Source organism: Peromyscus leucopus, chromosome 13 (genome assembly GCF_004664715.2).
Source record: "Peromyscus leucopus breed LL Stock chromosome 13, UCI_PerLeu_2.1, whole genome shotgun sequence".
In the NCBI taxonomy this organism is placed as follows: domain Eukaryota; kingdom Metazoa; phylum Chordata; class Mammalia; order Rodentia; family Cricetidae; genus Peromyscus; species Peromyscus leucopus.
Genome location: NC_051074.1, coordinates 56,225,068 through 56,244,597, shown reverse-complemented (window position 1 = coordinate 56,244,597; position 19,530 = coordinate 56,225,068). Strand labels below are relative to the sequence as shown.

General features: G+C 43.3%; 1 protein-coding gene across 1 annotated transcript in view; it reads left to right on the top strand.

Annotated features, from left to right (window-relative positions):
- Positions 1 to 18,947, top strand: part of Plcl1 (phospholipase C like 1 (inactive)) — a 322,475-nt gene extending 303,528 nt beyond the window's left edge. Inside the window, exon 6 of the mRNA XM_028886177.2 lies at positions 17,356 to 18,947. Coding sequence (XP_028742010.1) covers positions 17,356 to 17,538 — 183 coding nt within the window. The 3' untranslated portion in view covers positions 17,539 to 18,947. The remainder of the gene's footprint in view (positions 1 to 17,355) is intronic.
- The last annotated feature ends 583 nt before the right edge of the window (positions 18,948 to 19,530 follow it).

Here is a 19,530-nt window from a genome sequence, read left to right as displayed (position 1 = left end):
GACCCGGCCAGGAAATTGCATGAGGATCTGTAAAAAAGCCAAACCTGGAAGTGAGCACCTGTCATCCCAGCACTGGGGAGATAAGAGAACCCATGGGGCTTATCAGTTACCAATTGAACTAGATAAGTGAGAGAGACACTTCTGCACAATGTGAGCGAGCATGGGTGTGAGCACACACACACACACACACACACACACACACACACACACACATCTTATATTTCTACACCTGAGAAGCCCACCCTACCCTCTACCCTTTTCCTCCAGGCTTCAGTTGTCACCCAGGTCTTCAGGATGCCTTCACGGGCACCTCCCTTCTCCCATCCACTCAGTCAGGGGTCCTCGCTGTGTGTTCCCGCAGGATCCTGTTCTTCCCCACTTAATTACTTCCTTATCTCCTTCTCTGTCCTGTACGCCTTCCTATTTCACACAATTAAGTGAATTTTAACACAGCCCATTTGAACCAAGCTCTAATTAATAAACTGGAGCTTTCATGAAATCCCGTGTTTCCCAGAAAAGGGGAGTGAGTGGCATTTCCTAAGGTCACTGAGCCTATTCAGAAAGTATTAACAGTTCTTCCCAGAGCTGCCAGGACACCCTTCTCCATTTCCGTCCTGTTCAGTATGTTGGTTTGCTCCCCCAAGAAGCCTAGGAAGGCTTACAACGTGGCAACAGCCTAGTTAAAAGCGTGGTTTCCCTTTGTTATAGACTATTTAAGGGGTGTGAGCAGAAAGGCATGTCCTTTCTCTCCTGAGACATTTCTGCTTGAGTTATAGGAGCACGGAACCCGGCTTCTTTGGGTAGACACCGTGGCAGTGCACGGAGCCCATCTCCTGGGTGGAGCCTGGAGACCTCACACTGCTCTTTTCCTCTCCCTTAGGAGGGGAAGCCAGTGGGTTTCTCTCTGGGTCTCTGGCCTTGAGAGGACTCAACTCCACGCTCCTCTCTTTCCTTCAATTCTGTGTGACTCTGTCACTGGACAACTGGCTATGGTTCCAGTAACTCCCCACTTCCAGTCTCTGAAAGGGCTCATGGGATTGCGCTTAACTGTGGGCATAAGGATGAGTGTTTAGAATGCAGTTAGGTCTTAGACTGGCTTAGGAAATTGGCAATGATAGGTTCTCCTTTGAAATCTGTAACCTCACCAGCCAAGGGTGGTTGGCTAGATTTACAGTGCCAGACACGATTTCCCCCCTAGTGAATATTCCCTAAGCCCAGTGAAATAGTTGTTGGTCACTGCCAAGATAGAAATGCCCCTGGTGCATCTTTAAGTATGATATCTTGCTGTGCTGGTCATTGTTGCAATTCACAGGCATCACAGTTGGATAGGACTGTTAGTTAGATACTGTCCTCCCTTGGCAGCTTACACAGCACTTTTTAATACCGTGAAGGCTAGTCTTCATGGAGGGAGTTTCTGGTCATATTCAGCTTAATTCTTCTGAATCCTGGGTCTAAAGTCTCTGGTGTCTTCAGCAATAGGGTCTTCTGAGAGGTCAAGAGCAACAACAGTTGTGTCTGTTGTTTTGGGAGTTTTTGGACTCCTTGGACAAACACTTGAAAGGGGAATTCTCATGCTTGGTACTGGAGTTTTCTTAGTCTACAGCTTTTGTGGGGAACGTTATGACCTCAAGTGATCTAACTTCATTTAAACTATAACAGATAATATATTTAAACCATATATATGCATGCACTTACGTATATTATGTGTAACTTTAGGTAAATATAAAATTGGATGATTTCATATGGCTTTTCAAAAACACTTAGCATTGGTGCTCCTGAGTATGTAGAAGAGGAGGAGGAAGAGGAGTCATGGGTCGTGTTTTTTATTATTGATCCTTGGCTACAGAAAATGTCATCAAGCCTTGTCAGATAGAGTTCCCAGTTTTCAACAGGGGTAAATGAAAGTTCCTCTTTCCGTTCGCTTTGTTTTCTTAGTTCAAACATCTAAGTTCTAAGGAATATCAACTACTGTCATTTTTTAAAGAGTCGGATGTGGACATTCTTCCCCCTGCACGCTGCTAGCTTCATTTTCACAGCAATCTATTCTGGGAAGAAATCTGAGGCCCAGAGAGAAAGAAGGATTAGGGAGGCGTTGGCACGACACAGGACTGAGTAGGTTTTGTGAATGTATGGTAGTTTCCCCCCAGCCATATGTATTTATAAGTTGATTTAAAAATAAAAGGGTAAGAATGACGGTATTTGACATTTGGAAGAAATGTTTTGACACATATAGATGAGTTAGTGGTGGAATTCCATAAAGTCTGCAGGAACAAGGCTGGGGAAATATAAGTCTCTGCAGAGATGGCGCTCACTGCTGTGACCTCCCTGTTTCCCACAACACTATCTGTCACTTTTACTTTTGCCAAGTCCGCAGGATGATGACATTCTCTTCAAAGGTGTTAGTGATATGTGAACTTTGATTTGGGCTCTAGATTTAAAAAATAACAGTGAAAGTTGTTCCTGGAAACTTCGGCCAGTTTAATATATGCTGTAGAGGAGACATTAACATGGAATGAATAGTAGGGATCCACTCACCAGTGTTAGTAAAAGTATTGTGTTCATTTAGAGAAATGTTGAGTGCTATAAACACACACGGGGACAGATGAATTATCAAGCCAGGGTGACCCTGAATGGACAAGTGGAACGGAAACTTGCTGGACTCCCCACGTTTGTTTAGGGTTGATTTAACATACACACATGTTGTCTGTGTGGTATCAGTTCGTGTGGAACACAGCTTGAGTGTCAGATTTGTAACTTGAATAGGTCTCAGATTATAGAGAGTAGGTAGAGGCTGTTCCTTGGAGTAGCCGTTGGTTTGGTGTTTAACCAAATGCTCTGGTGGTGTTGAGACCGCAGAATCAACGCTCACAATAGGGACTGGACCTCCAACCAGCCATGGATATGGAAGACAAGTTGGCCATCGACTCAGTGTGGTCATCGGGAAGAAGCAGAACACTCACCAGGAGCTGCACTGGCCTTGCTCCTTGGGTGGACAGGACATTGCAGCCATCCCTCCGACAAGTCTTCCTGGCAGCTGTTCTCTCCGATTTACACGGACCTGGGACTCAGGCCAGCAGGAACAGGTGTCTGCTCTGGGAATAGGCCTGGGCTACATGTGCTCCACTGAGTGTACTTAAGCATCAGTTGTAGAGACTGAAGGATGAACAACACGGTGAAAGGACAAGTGTAGACCAGACACAGTGGTGCCACTAGGGCTGTAGGATGCCAGCCCTGGAAAGTGGCACGGAACGTGTCTTTGGAGTCGTAGAACAAGGGGCTGGGTATTACAAAAACCCATTTGCTGTTGGAAGCTATGGCGCTGTGCTGGGGTGAGGCTGCGGCAGCTGTTTTGAGGTCAGGTCCCCTTGGTTGGGGGTGTCGGTTTTATTTCCATCTGCCCTCTTATTCTAGCACTTTCGCAAAATTGCTTTTTGATGACCAGTCATGTAACCAATAACTGGAGCCCTGTAATCAGAAACTTCTTAAAAAGAAACCTTACGCAGAAAATATCAGATTGCACTTTTAAAATCTACTCTTTTTAAAAATAAACTTATTTATTTATTTTGCAGCCCAGCTGCGGTTTCCCTTCCCTCCTCTCCTCCCAATACTCCCCCTGCCCCGTTTCCGCCCACCAATCCACTCCTCCTTCATTTCTGTTCAGGAAAAGGCAGGTCTCCCTTAAGTATCAACAAAACATGGCATATGAAATTGTAGGAAGACTAAGCACCTCCCATGTGTTAAGGTTGGGCAAGACAACCCAGTAAGAGGAACGTCATCCCAAAAGCCAGTAAAAGAGTCCAAGACAGGCCCTGTTCCCGCTGTTAGGAGTCCCAAAGAGGACCAAGCTACACAACTGTAACATATATGCAGAGGGCCTAGGTCAGTCTCAGGCAGGCTCCCTGGTTGGTGGCTCAGTCTCTGTGAGCCCCCATGAGCCCAGGTCAGCTGATTCTGTGAGTTTTCTGGTGGTGACCTTGACTCCTCTGGCTTCTACAATCCTTCCCCCCCCCCTTCAGCAGGATCACCCAAGTTCCTCCTAATGTGTGGGTCTGCACCTGCTTCCATCAGTGCTAGATGAAGCCTCTCTGATGATAAGGGTTAGGTACCAGCCTATGTGTATAGTAGACTATCATTAGGCATCATTACATTGACATTTTCCCCCTCCAGTCATGTTTGGTTCTATTCTAGGTTTCTGGATCATCCAGCCTGTGGGTCCTGGTGCTCCAGGCAGTGTCAGGGGTAGGTTTACTCTCATGGCATGAGTTTTAGGCTAAAACAGTCATTGGTTGGCTATTCACTCAATCACCCTTACCCCAGCACATCCCATGGGCAAGAGAGACTGTAGGTTGAAGGTTATGTGGCTGGGTTGGTTTCCCACTTCCTCCACTTGCCTAGTCACAGGAAATGGCCAGTTCAGGCTATATATCCACTATTGCTAGGATTCTTAGCTGGGGTCATCCTTGTATATTTCTGGGGGATTTCCTTGCACCAGGTTTTTACCTGACCCCAAAATACCCCCTTTCCAGTAGTCTCTTTCAGTACTCTCCGCCTCTGCCCCTCCCAACCTGATCACTTATGTTCCCATGCCCACCTGCCCTCAGTCCACTCACAAAATCTCTTCTATTTCCCCTTCCCAGGGAGATCCACATGTCCCCCTTGAACCCTCTTTGTTACCTAGTCTCTCTGGGTCTGTGGACTGTAGCATAGTTATTCTTTATTTTACAGCTAATGTCCACTTATGAGTGAGTATATACCATGTTTTCTTTCTTGGTCTGGGTTACCTCACTCAGGATGATTTTTTTTTTCTAGTTCCATGCATTTGACTTCAAATATCCTGGTGTCCTTGTTTTTAACAGCTGGGTAATACTCCATTGTGTAAATATACCACATTTTTTTTTATCCATTCCTTGGTTGAGGGGCATCTAGGTTGTTTCCAGGTTCTGGCTATTATAAATAATGCTGCTATGAACATAGTTGAGCATGTGTCCTTGTTGTATGATTGAGCATCTTTTGGGTATATGCCTAAGAGTGGTATACCTGGGTCTTGAGGTAGATTGATTTCCAGTTTTCTGAAGAACCACCGCACTGACTTCCATAGTAGCTATACAAATTTGTACTCCTACCAGCAATGAAGAAGTGTTCCTCTTGCTCCACAGCATGAGCTGTCACTTGTGTTTTTGATCTTAGCCATTCTGAGAGGTATAAGATGGAATCTCAGAGTCATTTTGATTTTCGTTTCCCTGATGGCTAAGGACATTTGACATTCTTCTGTTGCAAATTCTCTCTTTAGATCTGTACTCCATTTTTCAATTGGATTATTTGGATTGTTGATGTCTAATTTCTTGGGTTCTTTATATAATTTGGAAATCAGTCCTCTGTCAGATGTGGGGTTGGTGGAGATCTTTTTCTATTCTATGGGCTGCCATTTTGTCCTGTTGATGGTGTCCTTTGTCTTAGAGAAACTTTTCAGTATCATGAGGTCCCATTTATTAAGTGTTGATCTTAGTGTCTGCACTATTGCTGCCCTGTTTAAGAAGTTGTCTCCTTTGCCAATGTGCTCAAGGCTATTCATACTTTCTCTTCTATCAGGTTCCATGTGTCTGGTTTTATGTTGAGGTCTTTGATCCTCTTGCACTTGAGTTTTGTGCAGGGTGATAGATATAGATCTATTTGCATTCTTCTACATGTTGACATCCAGTTAGACCAGCACCATTTGTTGAAGATGTTTTCTTTATTCTCTTATATAATTTTGGCTTTTTTTGTCTAATTATCAGGTGTCCATAGGTATGTGGATTTATGTCTGGGTCTTTGATTTGATTCTATCCATCTGTTTGTTTTAATGCCACTACCATTGGTTTTTTTTTTTTTTATTACTATAGCTCTGTAGTAGAGCTTGAAATCAGGGATAGTGATAATAAAATATACTTTTCTAAGGTAAAGACCGTCCCAGCTTATGTCTTCTCTGACCTTTGGAGCATCCTTCATCTTTGAGGTTGTTGTAAGTAAGCCCTTGGAGATGGAAATGCTCTGAGCTGCTAGAGTCTTCTATGATAGGGGTTTCTCCAGGTCTTCTTGTGATGTCAGATAACAACTGTAAGGATTGTATGAACTTAGATTTCAAGGTCACTTTTTTTTGCAGTGGAAGGTAATCTTTTAAATAATGCTTCTTTGCCCAAGTTTTATTTGAATAGCAGTTACTTACATGAGCAATACAGCAGAGGTGAATATCAATCTTCCGTCTTTTCTTAGATCTGTTAACAAAGAGGCAAAGAGTGTAAGCATGTGAGGTAGGGTAGGGAGCAGGGAGTCAACAAGCCGTGGTTTTGCTTGTCATGTTGAATGGCTCCTTTGTCAAAACAGTGGCAAGGATTCTCAGGACACGGATCCTCAGAGGAACTGAAATTCATAAGGCTTTCAGAGTCATATTTTTCAAGTTTAGCTCAAGGTTTTCTATTATTCAGCTCACTGGTGTTGAAGCAATTTTGTTGACATTTTCTGTAAGTGGATTAGGCTTGCAATCATTGCCCATGGCAGACAGATGGCCTTTCAAATGCTGCACCCTTGAAGAAGCCCATGGCAGAAATTTAGAGAATGATAATAGTTCTGTCACAGAAGACAGTGTTCGCCGTTGACTTCGTTTGCCGCCGACAGACGACTCAGGTTCATTTGTACTTTCTCCTCTGTTTTAAAAGAAGCAGCTGTTTAAAAATGTTTATTCCATGATTGAGCAACCCTTCTGTGTATTACACAATTCTACAGCCTTGAAGTGACAAGATAATCGGCTGGTGGAGGTGGGGGACGGTGACTCATTCTGGAGATCCAAGGAAAATTTCCACATTAGTGCAGGTACATCTTAAAAACAGTGTGTGTCCTTTCCAGGATGAAGAAGTGTTGAAATCCTGGCTTGATTCTTAGGAACATCTTATTCCCAATCCCCCCTGAATTCTGTGTATCACTGCCAAAATGTCTTCAAGTTTCAAGGTTCATCATTCTTCAAGTTCTGGTTCTTCTCAAATGATGTTAGCGGCCATTTTTGGTGACCAACTCTCATGGTGCGGGGCAGGTAATTTGACCTCATTGCTACTGCAAGGAGGAATCCCATCTGAGAATTAAATGATGAGTCTTCACATTAATAGCGTCCTTCTGAGTCTTTAGCTGAGTTCCATCATGAATCAAACTCTTCAGTGATCTCTTTGGAACTGATCTATTAGGGTTTATGATGGCATCTTTTTCTAAGGTTTATGTTTATTTCGTGTTTGGAGTGTTTTACCTGCACGTATGTCTGGGCACCATGTGTATCAGTGCATGTAGAGGCTAGAAGAGGGTGTGGGACCTCCTGGAGCTGGAATTAGAAATGGTTGTTAACTGTCTGTGGGTACTAGGAACTGAACCAGCTCTTCTGCAAGAGCAACAAATACTCTTAGCCACCAAGCCTTCTCTTGAGCCCTGACGCCCCATTAATTTAAGACCGGTCATTTCCTCTAACATATTCCTGATTTGTGAGTTTAGTACCGTTGCTTTCATATTTCAGTTTCCTGTGAAATTAGCTGAGATTAAAATTAATAAGTATACCGTGTGTTGTGGTGCATGGTGTCTGCAGTTCTAGGACTCTGGGGTCTGAGGATGAAAGATTGTGAGTTTGAGGCTATTCTGAACTGTGTAGCAAATTTAAGGCCACACTGGGCTTTGTAGCAAGGCCTTGTCTCAAAAAAATAATAAATCCTTCCAAACCCCATACCTATATTGGAAAGAAAGGTCAGAACTCAAAGTATAAGCATAAAGATAGTATGAATGTCATGGAAATCTGCCAATTTTTTCTTGTATAAACTAAAAGGCTCTCTTAAGCTATTTCTTTTCTTCTGTGCATTGCTAAGTCTTATTACATGGCATGTGCTTAGTATCATATACTCTGTCTATATCGGTCTGTGTTCCATTGCCTTAACAAAAGACCCAAGGCAAAGTATTGTATAAAGAAAACACGTCCCTTTAGTTTATGATCTTGAAACTTCATGGGCATAGTTCTAGTATAACTGCTTCAGGACATGGCATTCGGCATTGGCAGGAGCCAGTGATATCGAATTTCAGGACAGGAAGCCATAAAGATGGGGGAGGGGGAGCTTGTCTTGACCTTTTAAATTAATTTTAAGTTTTTATTTATTTATGAGTGCTCTGTATATATGCCTGCATGCCAGAAGAGGGCACCAGATCTCGTTACAGATGGTTGTGAGCCACCATGTGTTGCTGGGAATTGAACTCAGGACCTCTGGAAGAGCAGCCAGTGCTCTTAACCACTGAGCCATCTCCTCAGCCCCTTGTCTTGACCTTTTATGGCAGTTCTTCCTTGTAGATTAAATGAGGTCCTACAAGAACTGTATTAATTCCTTCCAAGGTTCATTCCTTAGTAATTTACCAACTTCCTACTAGGCCTCATTCCTTAAAGCACCGGCCATGTCTTTAACATTGCCACTAAGGACCAAACTTCCAATCTACAACACTTTTGGTTACAAGTTCAACCCATATTGAAACTGTAGCAGAATCTAAATAGAAATACAATATAGCAGTGAAAAATGCCTATAAGCCTGGGAACCAGGAAATGTTGTTCCTTTTTCAGTTAGTTCCTGTGTAAGTCTGGAAAGTGTGTGTGTGTGTGTGTGTGTGTGTGTGTGTGTGTGTGTGTGTATTTGTTTTCTTTGGTCTATTTCTTAAGTCATGAAGGCAGACTTCCAAAGTCTCAAAAATTTGAAAGAACTAAGTGATATTGTCACTAAATGTTTTGTTACTTACTCTTTTAGCCTTTCCGTTATAAATTCCAAGGAAAGAAAATCAATTCCAAATAGAGAAAATATAAGGACAGTGGGATGTGTTGGGCAAGTTTGGTGCTGTGGCATGCATGGAGATTGCATCCTTCCAGAACTTTCTCCTGTGCCGTGCATCTGTGTGTCCACAGACTGTACAGACTGAGGACCCCAGGCACACATCCGAAGCCCCTTAGACTGTTTTTCACTGATGTCAGGAAAGAAGAGCAGACTCACTGCTCCTCATCTGTCACCTTCTCTGGTGGCTCTGTCTGGTCCCCTGTAGCACAGCCTTGTATCTCTTTCCCTCAGCACTATCCACACCTTCGGTGGTTATTTGCTACATGCCTGCATCCCTCATTAGACTTAAGTTCTGTGGGGACAGAAACAGCATCTGTGGTCACTGTCACCGACTCCCCCCCCCCAAGTCTGGTCTGGATGTTCTCCCAAAGCACAGTACTGCCCCCTCAGGGGAGCTTTGGAAAAATGGGGAAACACTGGGTGGGAAGCAGCAGAAATGCTGGAAGTCCTTTACTGTGAAGAGGATTGTGACGCAATGACATAATGCCCCATGTCAGAGTCCTCGGGTTCCTCACATTTTAGGAAGTGGGTGGCACTGTTGTTGTTAACAACAAAACATTGCATCACTTACCAAACTACACAAAGAAAGATAGAGGGGCCCTCAATGGATACATGGTCCTGTGTCTAGAGCAGCGGGCTATTAAATGAACAATCCGGTGCTGCTTGGTGTGGGGGTGTGGGATTCCTCCATTGCTGGTAAGGGAGACTTCAGAGGCCCCCAAACAGTGCAGGTTCTGGCCAGTTCTCTTGGATATATGCAAGAACCAGAGGATAGACCCCACTGCTAAGGACACTGCATAGCTCAGTTGCAAGATGCAGAGGAAGCAGGCTGGACCTGAGCAGGACATGTCCTCTCTGCTAGTTAACTTTCCAGGTGTGAGAAGATTACAGGCAGGTCGAAGAGAAAGGCCACTAATGGTCTTACCCAGCTATGAGCTTTGTGAGTTATGAAACCAACCTTCCAGGCATGGTGTGCCCAGATATAAGAGAATAGCACAACTATTAGAGTGCAGCCAACCATCTTCTAATTGCATTTGAGGCCCGAAGCACAGAAGGAATCCTATGAGTAGTGTTGTAAATGCAGTCAACAACCCGTGCCTGAGGAGGTCATGGAGGAGGTGGAGAGCTTGCTACTGTTGTTTCACAAAATTGACACAGCACAAAATTCCCCTCTGTGTGTCTCTATGTTTATACCTGTAGACAAAAGCTACTCTCGTCCCTAATCAGAGATTCTTCTCTTTTTAGTGAATGGTAGTAAATATAGAGACTATAGCTAAACAAGATAGCCTAAGGTTCAAAGAACATTGTGAAAAGTGGGTAGAAGGAATGTGAGAGCTAGAATATGGGGATAATAACTGTGAAATGCCACCATCTAGCACAACACAAGCATTCCAATCATAAACTCAAAGTAGCTGTGGGCCTGGGCAAGACTGGTCAACAACTAGTCATGGATGGGGGAAAGAGCTCATGGGATCCTGCTCATGACTGCTAAACTGTTGGCTATTCACTCCAAGAAAGGGGAAGTCATTGTCTTCAACTGTATGTCTTCTGTGGAGCCCATTAAGGTCCAGTGTACAGCTTCAGATCCATGGCCACACAGATAGCCCTCAGTCGGTCACAAAACACAACAAATAGACAGGACTATGAGGAAAAGATTTATAGGGGGGGGGGAAGATGAGGAGTAGAGAGATAAAAGAAGCCATGTGATGGTGAGTAATCAGTATGCATTATACACACGTGAAATTGTCAAAGAACAAATTAAATTAAAAAAATCTGAAACTCTAATGGGTCACTAAGCATGTAATTATCTTTTTGTTTTTTATAAGTATATAAATTACATTTTAGCATAATGGTTTAAAAATCAATGTTTTATTTGTTTGGGGCTCAGAGTTCAGAAGAAAACAGCCAAAGCTGTGTTAAGCTGAAGCTGACTGCACACCTCCTCTACTATAACTGACCTGTAGTTCTCCGGCGCTCACTGAGTTAAAACTTCAACCTTCTTGTTGTCACACTGATACGTATGGAACCAGGAACTCACACATATTTCAACTTTTTCAGTAACAAGTAGAATGTCCCTAAATATTATGCTGCCATAGTGCTGAAAAGTAATCTGAACATTGATAACTCAATGAAATAAAAACTTCAATTTTTAGTGCAATTAAATTATTTTATACATATTCTAATAATCACACCTTTGTACCCTGTAGCTATTGTAAACATCTTCTACATTTCCTACACAGTTAAGGTTTCATTCCAGGGAACAACAATCCCAGGCCATGTTTGAATAGTTTCATGCAATATTCCACATACAGCAACATATTAGAAGTGTGCCATCAAGAGAAAAACCTCTATTCTGATATCAAAACATTTTTATATGCTGTTTTAGTTTCTCAAATGAAGGCCATTGATAAAGGTGCTTTTGACTTACTTTTAATAGTAGCTTTCATTCTTTGTGAAGTTCATACATTTTTATAATATATTTTGATTTTATACATCCACCATTGCCTCCCTCTGACTTCCCTAGTGCTCTATCTCTCCCCTCTCCCAACTTCATGTCCTCCTTTTTCATGTTATTAATAACCCCTTGAGTCCAATTAGTGCTGTCCATATGCACACGGTTGTGGGCCCATCCACTGGTACATGAGAAACCACATAGCAGCCATGTCTCCAAAGGAGCGTTGACTCTTGTTCATTCAGGGGCCATCAGATGCCAGTAGCTCCTCCTCTAGTCATGCTGGAGTTTTGACAGGCTGTATCCTGGGCAGCTCATGTGCAGGTAACTACCGCTGCTATGAGTTGATGTATGCAACATCCATGTCATGTTCAGGCATCTGCATTTCTTCGCTCTCCTCCCCATCTGCCAGCTCTTCCTATCTGAACCTTGGATGGGAGATGTTGCTATGGATGATGCACCAGCTGCTGAGCACTGAGAGTGATTTACACTTCATACTTTGACCCGTTATTAATCTCTGCATTAACCATGACCCACTACACAAAGAAGCTCCTTTCGCCAAGGTTGAGAGCAGCACAAATCTGTGGACATAAACATAACTACTTAGACTGCAGCTTGACAAGCATGAGCATTTAGCAAACTAGGAACAGCAGGTTAGTCCCTAGGGCTTGTGGTCTCCTCAGCCCTGGGCTTCTGACCAGGTATCTAGAACCAGACATGAAGTCACCCCTGTGGAGCAGGCCTCCTATTCAAGCAGAAATCGGGTTACACTCATAACTACCACGCCAATGTTGTATCTGCAGGGCCATCTTGCAGGTAGGTCAGTATTGTAGCATGCAGGGGCTGGCACTTGGCAAGACCACCGGTGTCTTGTCTTCCCGCGTGGCACAGTTAGCACCTTCTGGCACTGTGAGTTGGCCCGCAGGGAGAGTGTCCTAGTCAGTGGCGGTTGATGTCTCTGTGTCCTACATCCAAACTGAGCGGTGTCTTCAGCAGCAGGATCCCACCATCTAGTTATGGTGGGCAACTAAGAGCAGGGGCAATAGCCTGAGTTATCTGGGATGCCTCCAGGTCTTTCCTGACCCATAACTCCTCGGGAGGTACCCCACTCCCGGCACTAAACATTTTATTTGATAACCCATGTTTTGGGGAGCAGCATTGATCACTCATGCAGGGTACTTCTGTTCAAATTCCTTTTTTATGGGTATTATATTTCTTAGTTAGCTTTAAAACTGGTGGATTTACATAAGACTTCTTTATGTATCCTTTGTGTTGGCAAACCCATACTCTATCCCTCCTTTCCCCAGTCCCTGTATCCTCGCTTAAACCATCAACTCAGAGAATTCCCCCCATCTCCTGATCTTTTAACCTTTTTTTTTTTTAAGTAATATGGAGACTCCCTGACCTGTGGATTTTGAATTAGTAATGGCTCTACAAGCCCACCATGATCTAGCCACCACACAGGAGGTGAAATACAAAGTGTTGTTCATGCTACCTTGGTCTCCATGGCCAGCTTTTTCACCAATGTTATCTGGGGGGTAGGGGACCCCTAGTTGTGGATGTTATGTCCTCCGTGGACAGAACACCAGGAGATTCAATCTGCCTGCAACTGACTGTACACTCGGAGATCGTCATACAGCTTAGAGATAAGCTTCATTGTGTATGTGTGTGATTGTATACATGTGAGGGTCTTTCCATTCCCAGAGTCCCAGTTAGCTGCTTTACACATTTGTGGCATGCCCTGGGACAGCCCACACATTTCCTTCACTTGTGACAAAGACACAGGCCACTCCCTCTTCCTAACTGACAGGAAGGGAGGATGCTCATGGGAAAGGCGGGTGTGAAAGAGCCATGGATGCCTCCTGAGGGTGACTCTGCCACATCACAGACAAAACCGTTCTCAAATTTTGGAGGAGACTGCATTTTTTTGGTAAGAGAGGTAGAAAAAGCAAAAATCCTAAGTATCTTCTGATAGATTATAAAACAGACTAGTTGACGATTTGTATTTGGAATTCTGATTTCCTTCATGTATATGGTATCATGAGATAATGAGACATCACTTCATGCATAGTATCCTCAGTCATTTTGATATCCTGATAGTATTTTATTGACAGTAATCAGCTTGTGAGCCCCAAACTTCTGAGATATTAGCGTATGAAAGATCAGGAAGACGTCTTCTTAGACTTAATCAAAGTGGTAATGCTGTGAGACAGCAGCCATGTTTACAGCCCGAATCCTGTTGGGTATTTCCTTATTTAGAGGCAATGTACTTTAATTTCAATTAATATAGCTAAAGGTATTTATTTGACAAGGAATGTTTGTTTTTTTCCTTTAGATATGTATTAACTGTCATTAATTTTTAGCTTCCACTTCTTATAATGATCTATTATGATTATCCACATTTCCAACTGTTACTTTCTCAATGTATTGGAATTGCTATGCGACCTTATATTCAGGAGCCAAATAACCATGAAGGGTGAGTGGTGCGTGCCTCTCACAGCTGTTCTCTGTGTCCCATCAGCATCAGCATGCTGGGGTACTCTGGGGTACTCTTCCGTTCCTTTGGACTAAAGTGTCTCCATTTTCCCCTCTGAGCTGTGAATTCCCACAGGCTTTCTGACAGAAAAGGAGTGGCCGCTTGACATTTCTTTCAAGTTGAGTATTCTGTGGTCAAATTGTGCATTAATTTTGCATTATATGCCATGACAACCCCAGATAATTTTAGTGCACAAGAAGCGTTTCAATTTATATGCCACTAAGAAAAGAAAATTCGCTTGGCTTCACGCTCTCTTCTCCCTCTGAGACCCCTGCTTGAAGAGAAGAGCATCAAAACATTTTTTTAAATGCTTTTTTTGGATGTGCCTTAAAAACACACTCTACAAGACTCTTTTGCCTGATACCCTCTGAAGGAGATGCCCCAAGGACAGAGATGTTGGAAGCAAGGAGCTCTGGTTGAGCTGGTTAGTGTTTTTTGATAGAGTGGAGAGAGGGGCAGCCAGCTGGTTAGGGGAAACTGCTGAGCACAAAACAGGAAAACTCACTCAGGAGGCCTGGGGGTGAGGAGGAGTCCTTAGTAATGCACATCAGCTCTGCAGTTTTCTAGAATAAGAAACTGAATTTCTCTTCCGGTTCTGGTGGCTTAAATGGGAAGACCCAAAGGAAAGACAGTGTGTGGTTCCTTAAAGCACAGAATGGAAAGGAACCCTTAAATTCCAGCTTCCGTAAACAGTTAAACCCACGCTTTCTGTGTAAGATCTTCAGAGCCTTTCTTTTCCCTCCTTCATTAGTTAGTGGTTTAACTTGTTTTCTTCTGCCAGGGTGTGCCGTCGCCTGGGTTATCGGGAGATGAGGTAGCTCTGTTCTTGTGCGCTGGTACAAACTGTTCGCTCCGACTGGCCATTGTTTTCCAGAGAGACTGGCTTCTGTTCACCAGAACTGGCACAGTCTGGCCGTTAGGCTTGGATGCCACTTCTCAGAACTGATGCAGTAACAGTGGGCTGATTAAAACGCACTTCATAACCTGCTGTAGGAAAAGGCGTGAGAGTGTCTTATGCATTCACACCACCCAGGCCCATAGCATCCTGTCTTTCATTCTTCCCTTACAGCTGCAGAATAGGCCAGTTGGTTTTAAAAACGTTTGATGATCATTTCAAAACCGAGTCTAAAGTAAAACTCTGAAAAATGATCTTAGATATAGTCACGTCATTAATATAGCTTGGTTATAAGGGAGTTTTTCCATTTTTAAATACTATCCATATGTATACCCTTGCAAAACAGACTCTGCAGGTGTATTTTAAACATGCTCCTCAAGTCTATTACAAGATAGTTGCAAGTTATTTATGGTGGCAGTAGAAAAGCTTACCTGCTTTGCAGATCAATTTATAGCAGTTTATTTGTGATCATTAAATCATAGACAGCTTTTCAACCTGTGTTCTTCAATCTTAGAACTGGGTGGAAGCCCAAAAGTCATTTTGATTCTCTTCACAGATGAGAAAATGGCCCACAGTGCAACTGGTGGGAGGCACACTGACATTCGTCCCTGCCTGGGTGTTCTTGCTGTATCCTGTATCCCTGGCCCCACACCCATCTCTAGATTCTGTCAGTCAGTGTCATGTGGGCGGTTATTTTCTTCCCTGTCTCTGTTATTGCGTGGGAAACAATGAACAGGTGGCTTCACTGTGTGATTGTGTAAATCGAAAAATGTATCCATTTGCTCTTGAAAGAGGCCAGATCTTAAAGTGGAGAAGACCACAGGCCCTTGAACAAAGTACAGATCCACTGAGCAGCTATGCGACTCTGGGAAATGTGGTCACTCTGATGCTGTTTTATAATGGGTAAACTGAGGCTAATGACAATGCCTATCACCTGGACTGTTGTGGCAACTGAATGAATGATTATGTTCAGAGTAGAATATTACCTGCCCAGAGTGGGCCCTTTATGTGTTCTATTATCTCTACTTAATAATTGCATTTTACAAGTTATAAGTGGCTTCAATATTCAGGGTCTGGGGCCGGGCTTCATCCATTGTTCTGTTAAGAGAATTATCCAGTTCCAGGGATGTTGTGAATATTTTCCCCTCAGGAAATGCATCCCTGACTGACAGGCTCAGCCTGCAGCCTCTGCTTGCTGTCTTCAGAAGTCTTAACCTCATGGTGTGTGGGAAAGGGCTCTGGGTCTAGAGGGAAAAGTCAAGATTTGAGATCATCTCTGCTCTTAGATGGCTGTGGCCTTGGGCCCGGCATGGAACCTCATCATGCTCAGACTCATTTCTCCTCACAAGAAGGCTCCACCTATACAGGCTCCAAGTGTGCTTCTAAAACCCTGGACCATGGTTGGGACGACTGAAGACAGTCCATTTTAGCACAAACAGTAGGCAAAGTGGCCTTCTCATGAGAGGTTAAAGAGGGACTTAGCTGTCACTGCATCAGGTTAGAATCAGATACTGATTTTATAAGTTCTGAGGAGATAAACATTTTAAGGCACTTTTAGCAGGTAGTCTATCCACACGTTAAGAAAATGACATTGATAAAGAAAGGTTGCATGTCTTCATGGAATACTTTGTCTAGTAGGCTCTCTGAGTGGGCCTGTGCTTCAGAGAACGCTCCATCAGTCATCACAGCCCCCACATCCTCCCATATCACCCCTCACCACTTCAGGGTCACCCTGGCCCACACTGCTGTGAGAAGTGGGGGTGAAGTGGGCATTACTTCCTCTTCCATGTGTGCGCCCCAGACACTCATTCCCACTCCTGCACACTTCTGCAATCCTTCAGGCCCTGGGCCAGTATCAGTGCGTGCACGCAAACACCACAATGATGAACTCATGCCAAAAATAAAACGAGTGGGAAAGTTTTCCTCTCACACATTGATGCCAACAACAGCCAGTGTGTCCCAGCAGTCCTTTTGTGCTTCTTATTTTGATGGATGTGTGGTGCCTTGAGAAATGTCTCTCCATTAGCCCGACAGGGACATTGTCCTCAGGATGCTGAAACGCACAGAAGGAATGTGGATAGGTGACATGTACCAACGGAAGCTTGTGGGGATAACCCGGTGTGTTAAAACCAGCATGGGTTCTGCTTTCCATCACAGGATGCTTAGCTTTGTGCTTTTTAATCTGATAAGCCGGTTTAATTTTCAGTTTTATGGAAAAACATCTTTCCTCATCTTCTCCAGAATCTAGAAATCTTGGTCTGACTGGGCGGGAACTGTAATAATGAGCAAAGTCTCAGACCATGGTATGGAAGGTTCAAGTGTTCTCAATGTGTTCACATGATCCCCTGTTCAGGGATCACAAGGAGCAGCCATCAAGCCTGCAGTGAGCTGGGGAGGCTAGGTCTGAGGTTCTAGAACCGAAAAGACAAGTCCTCCACTCATGCTGGAAAATAACATTGGGTATAATCCCTGGGAAAATGAGCGCATAGGTTTGGGTCTGTTTCATCCTTCGTCAGCATCTGGTGGGAAACAGAGCAACCTTGCTGCGTGAGCCTGGTCCATAATCTCCTTCTTTGCTGTTTCTACCCGTTTGTAGGGACAAGGAGACCTGCTGAAGAACGCCAAGAATGAAGCGATAGAGAACATGAAGCAGATCCAGCTGGCCTGCTTGTCTTGTGGACTGAGTAAAGGCCCTGGCAGTGGTGCCGAGGCCAAGGGCAAGCGCAGCCTGGAAGCCATAGAGGAGAAGGAGAGCAGCGAGGAGAATGGGAAGCTGTGACCGTGACCGCCGAGGCGGCGTGCATGCCCGCGTCCGGGACTCCGGCTTCTCATTCTTGAATTTTCATTTCGTTTTTACATTCTTTAGATGTTCACAGAAATGGTGCCCTCTATAGGGTGTTGTACATAAACATATATTTTCACAGTGTCAGTATTTTCCTGTAGTTAATTTATCTAAGTTAAAACTTTCAGTAGCAGTGTTCAAACTCTGAGCTGTGAGTATAGACTTACATGTGGCTGCCTGTGCGCATGTGCACACGTGTGTGTGTGTGTGTGTGTGTGTGTGTGTGTGTGTGTGTGTGTAAATGTAAGAAAGAGAGAGAGATTCTCTGTCGCATTACTGGTTTTAGTAAGTTATTCTTTTTTCTTTATGACCATTTGGGGACAGTTGATAATCTGAAATTCTAAGGAGTACTTATTGTAATCCATTGCTAGGTTAGTTTTACCTCTCTGTCTTAGCCATTCCATTTGGAGATCTTAGCGCCGCTTATTATTGAAAAAAAGCCAAATTTATCAAAGCAAAGGTGTTTTATAGACTTTAAATATAGATTTAAAAATTCCAGTAGACATGAAAGTGAATAAAAAGAATTTTCAAATCAGAATTCTGGAAAGATAAACAAATTCATTTCTTCATTTAGCAAAGTCTTCAAAAATATTTATTAAATCAAATCAAATTTAGGATTTAGTTTCTGTAGTGTTTACCACGCGCGTGGCTTCAGTAGAGGAGCTGACCACAGTGAATTTGTAGCCACCAGGCGGTACTCTGAAACACACCAAGTGTGTGTTGTAACTGGACTGTTGATGTGACAGGATTTCAGTTGTGAAATTTCAAGGTTTGCAGGGAGACCTCATTCTCCTGAGTGGGAGTGTGGCATTCTATTACCAGAAGTGGGCAGATGCACGTGCTTGGCAAGGATTGGATTTAGTATAGGGTACGAAATTTAAATTTAAAGACGTTGTTCAAACAATGTCATATCTCTAAGTCAGATAACATCTTTATGATGACTTGAGAACTAAGTAGACAGCATGTATGGGATAATTTTAATGCATACCGTAAAACACATGAAGAAAATGTCTAATTAGGGTACATTTATAATTATATCTAGATAATTTTACCCTAATGTCCTCACAAACTTCTTAAATGTAGTGTTCATTCATTGCCACCAACAGAACTAAATGTTCTATGGTTATGAAAGAATATATTTATTTAAAACATTGCTTTTATTTTGAAAAGCTTCTTAATTAATTTGATTAACAAATATGCTAATTTGGGGGAGCCTAGAGAAGATAATCGTTGAAATTTTGCAAAGATAAATGTCCTCTATTGCGACTGTGTTATTTCTGACTTTTTCTTAATACTGCTCTGTTCCTGTTGCACATTACTGAAAGAGTAAAGATATCAAAAACAGATTTCTTGTTCTCTTTTCTTGTGAATTTATTGAAAAAACGAAGTTCTTCTGTTATGTAAAAACGTTAGAGGGTGTGCTGTTTCCTGAGACCAGATACGATAAAATTACTCACGGGGCTAAAACCAGACATTTGGGGGGAGGTGACAGATTTCCAACCGAGCTATGGCCGCCTGGAAGTCTCTCTCTGCCCTCTGTTAAACTTAACCCACTGGGAGAGGAGTAATGAAGGAGAGCTGCTGTGATTCTGCATGGTGAAAGATAAATCCGATCGACAGAGACAAGAGCTTCCGGACATCAGCCAGCTGGAGGCTTCCTCGACGTCTCCAGTTGCACTTGGATCAATCCATGCCCTGCAGGTAATAAAGTTGGGTGGCGAAAGCATAGAGGATATTTACATTTTCTTTGCTTTGCTTTGGGGTCAAACCTCGTCTTTAGAAGTAGTCCCTCCTGCATTCCGTTCATCCTTAAGCTCCATTCATGCTCAGTATCTCTCTACATCTTCTGGAGAACATGCCGGGGATTCTGCCCCTTCCGATATTCTTCTGGCAATTGTTAGCACCTTTTAATCCATTCTCTGGGCAGCT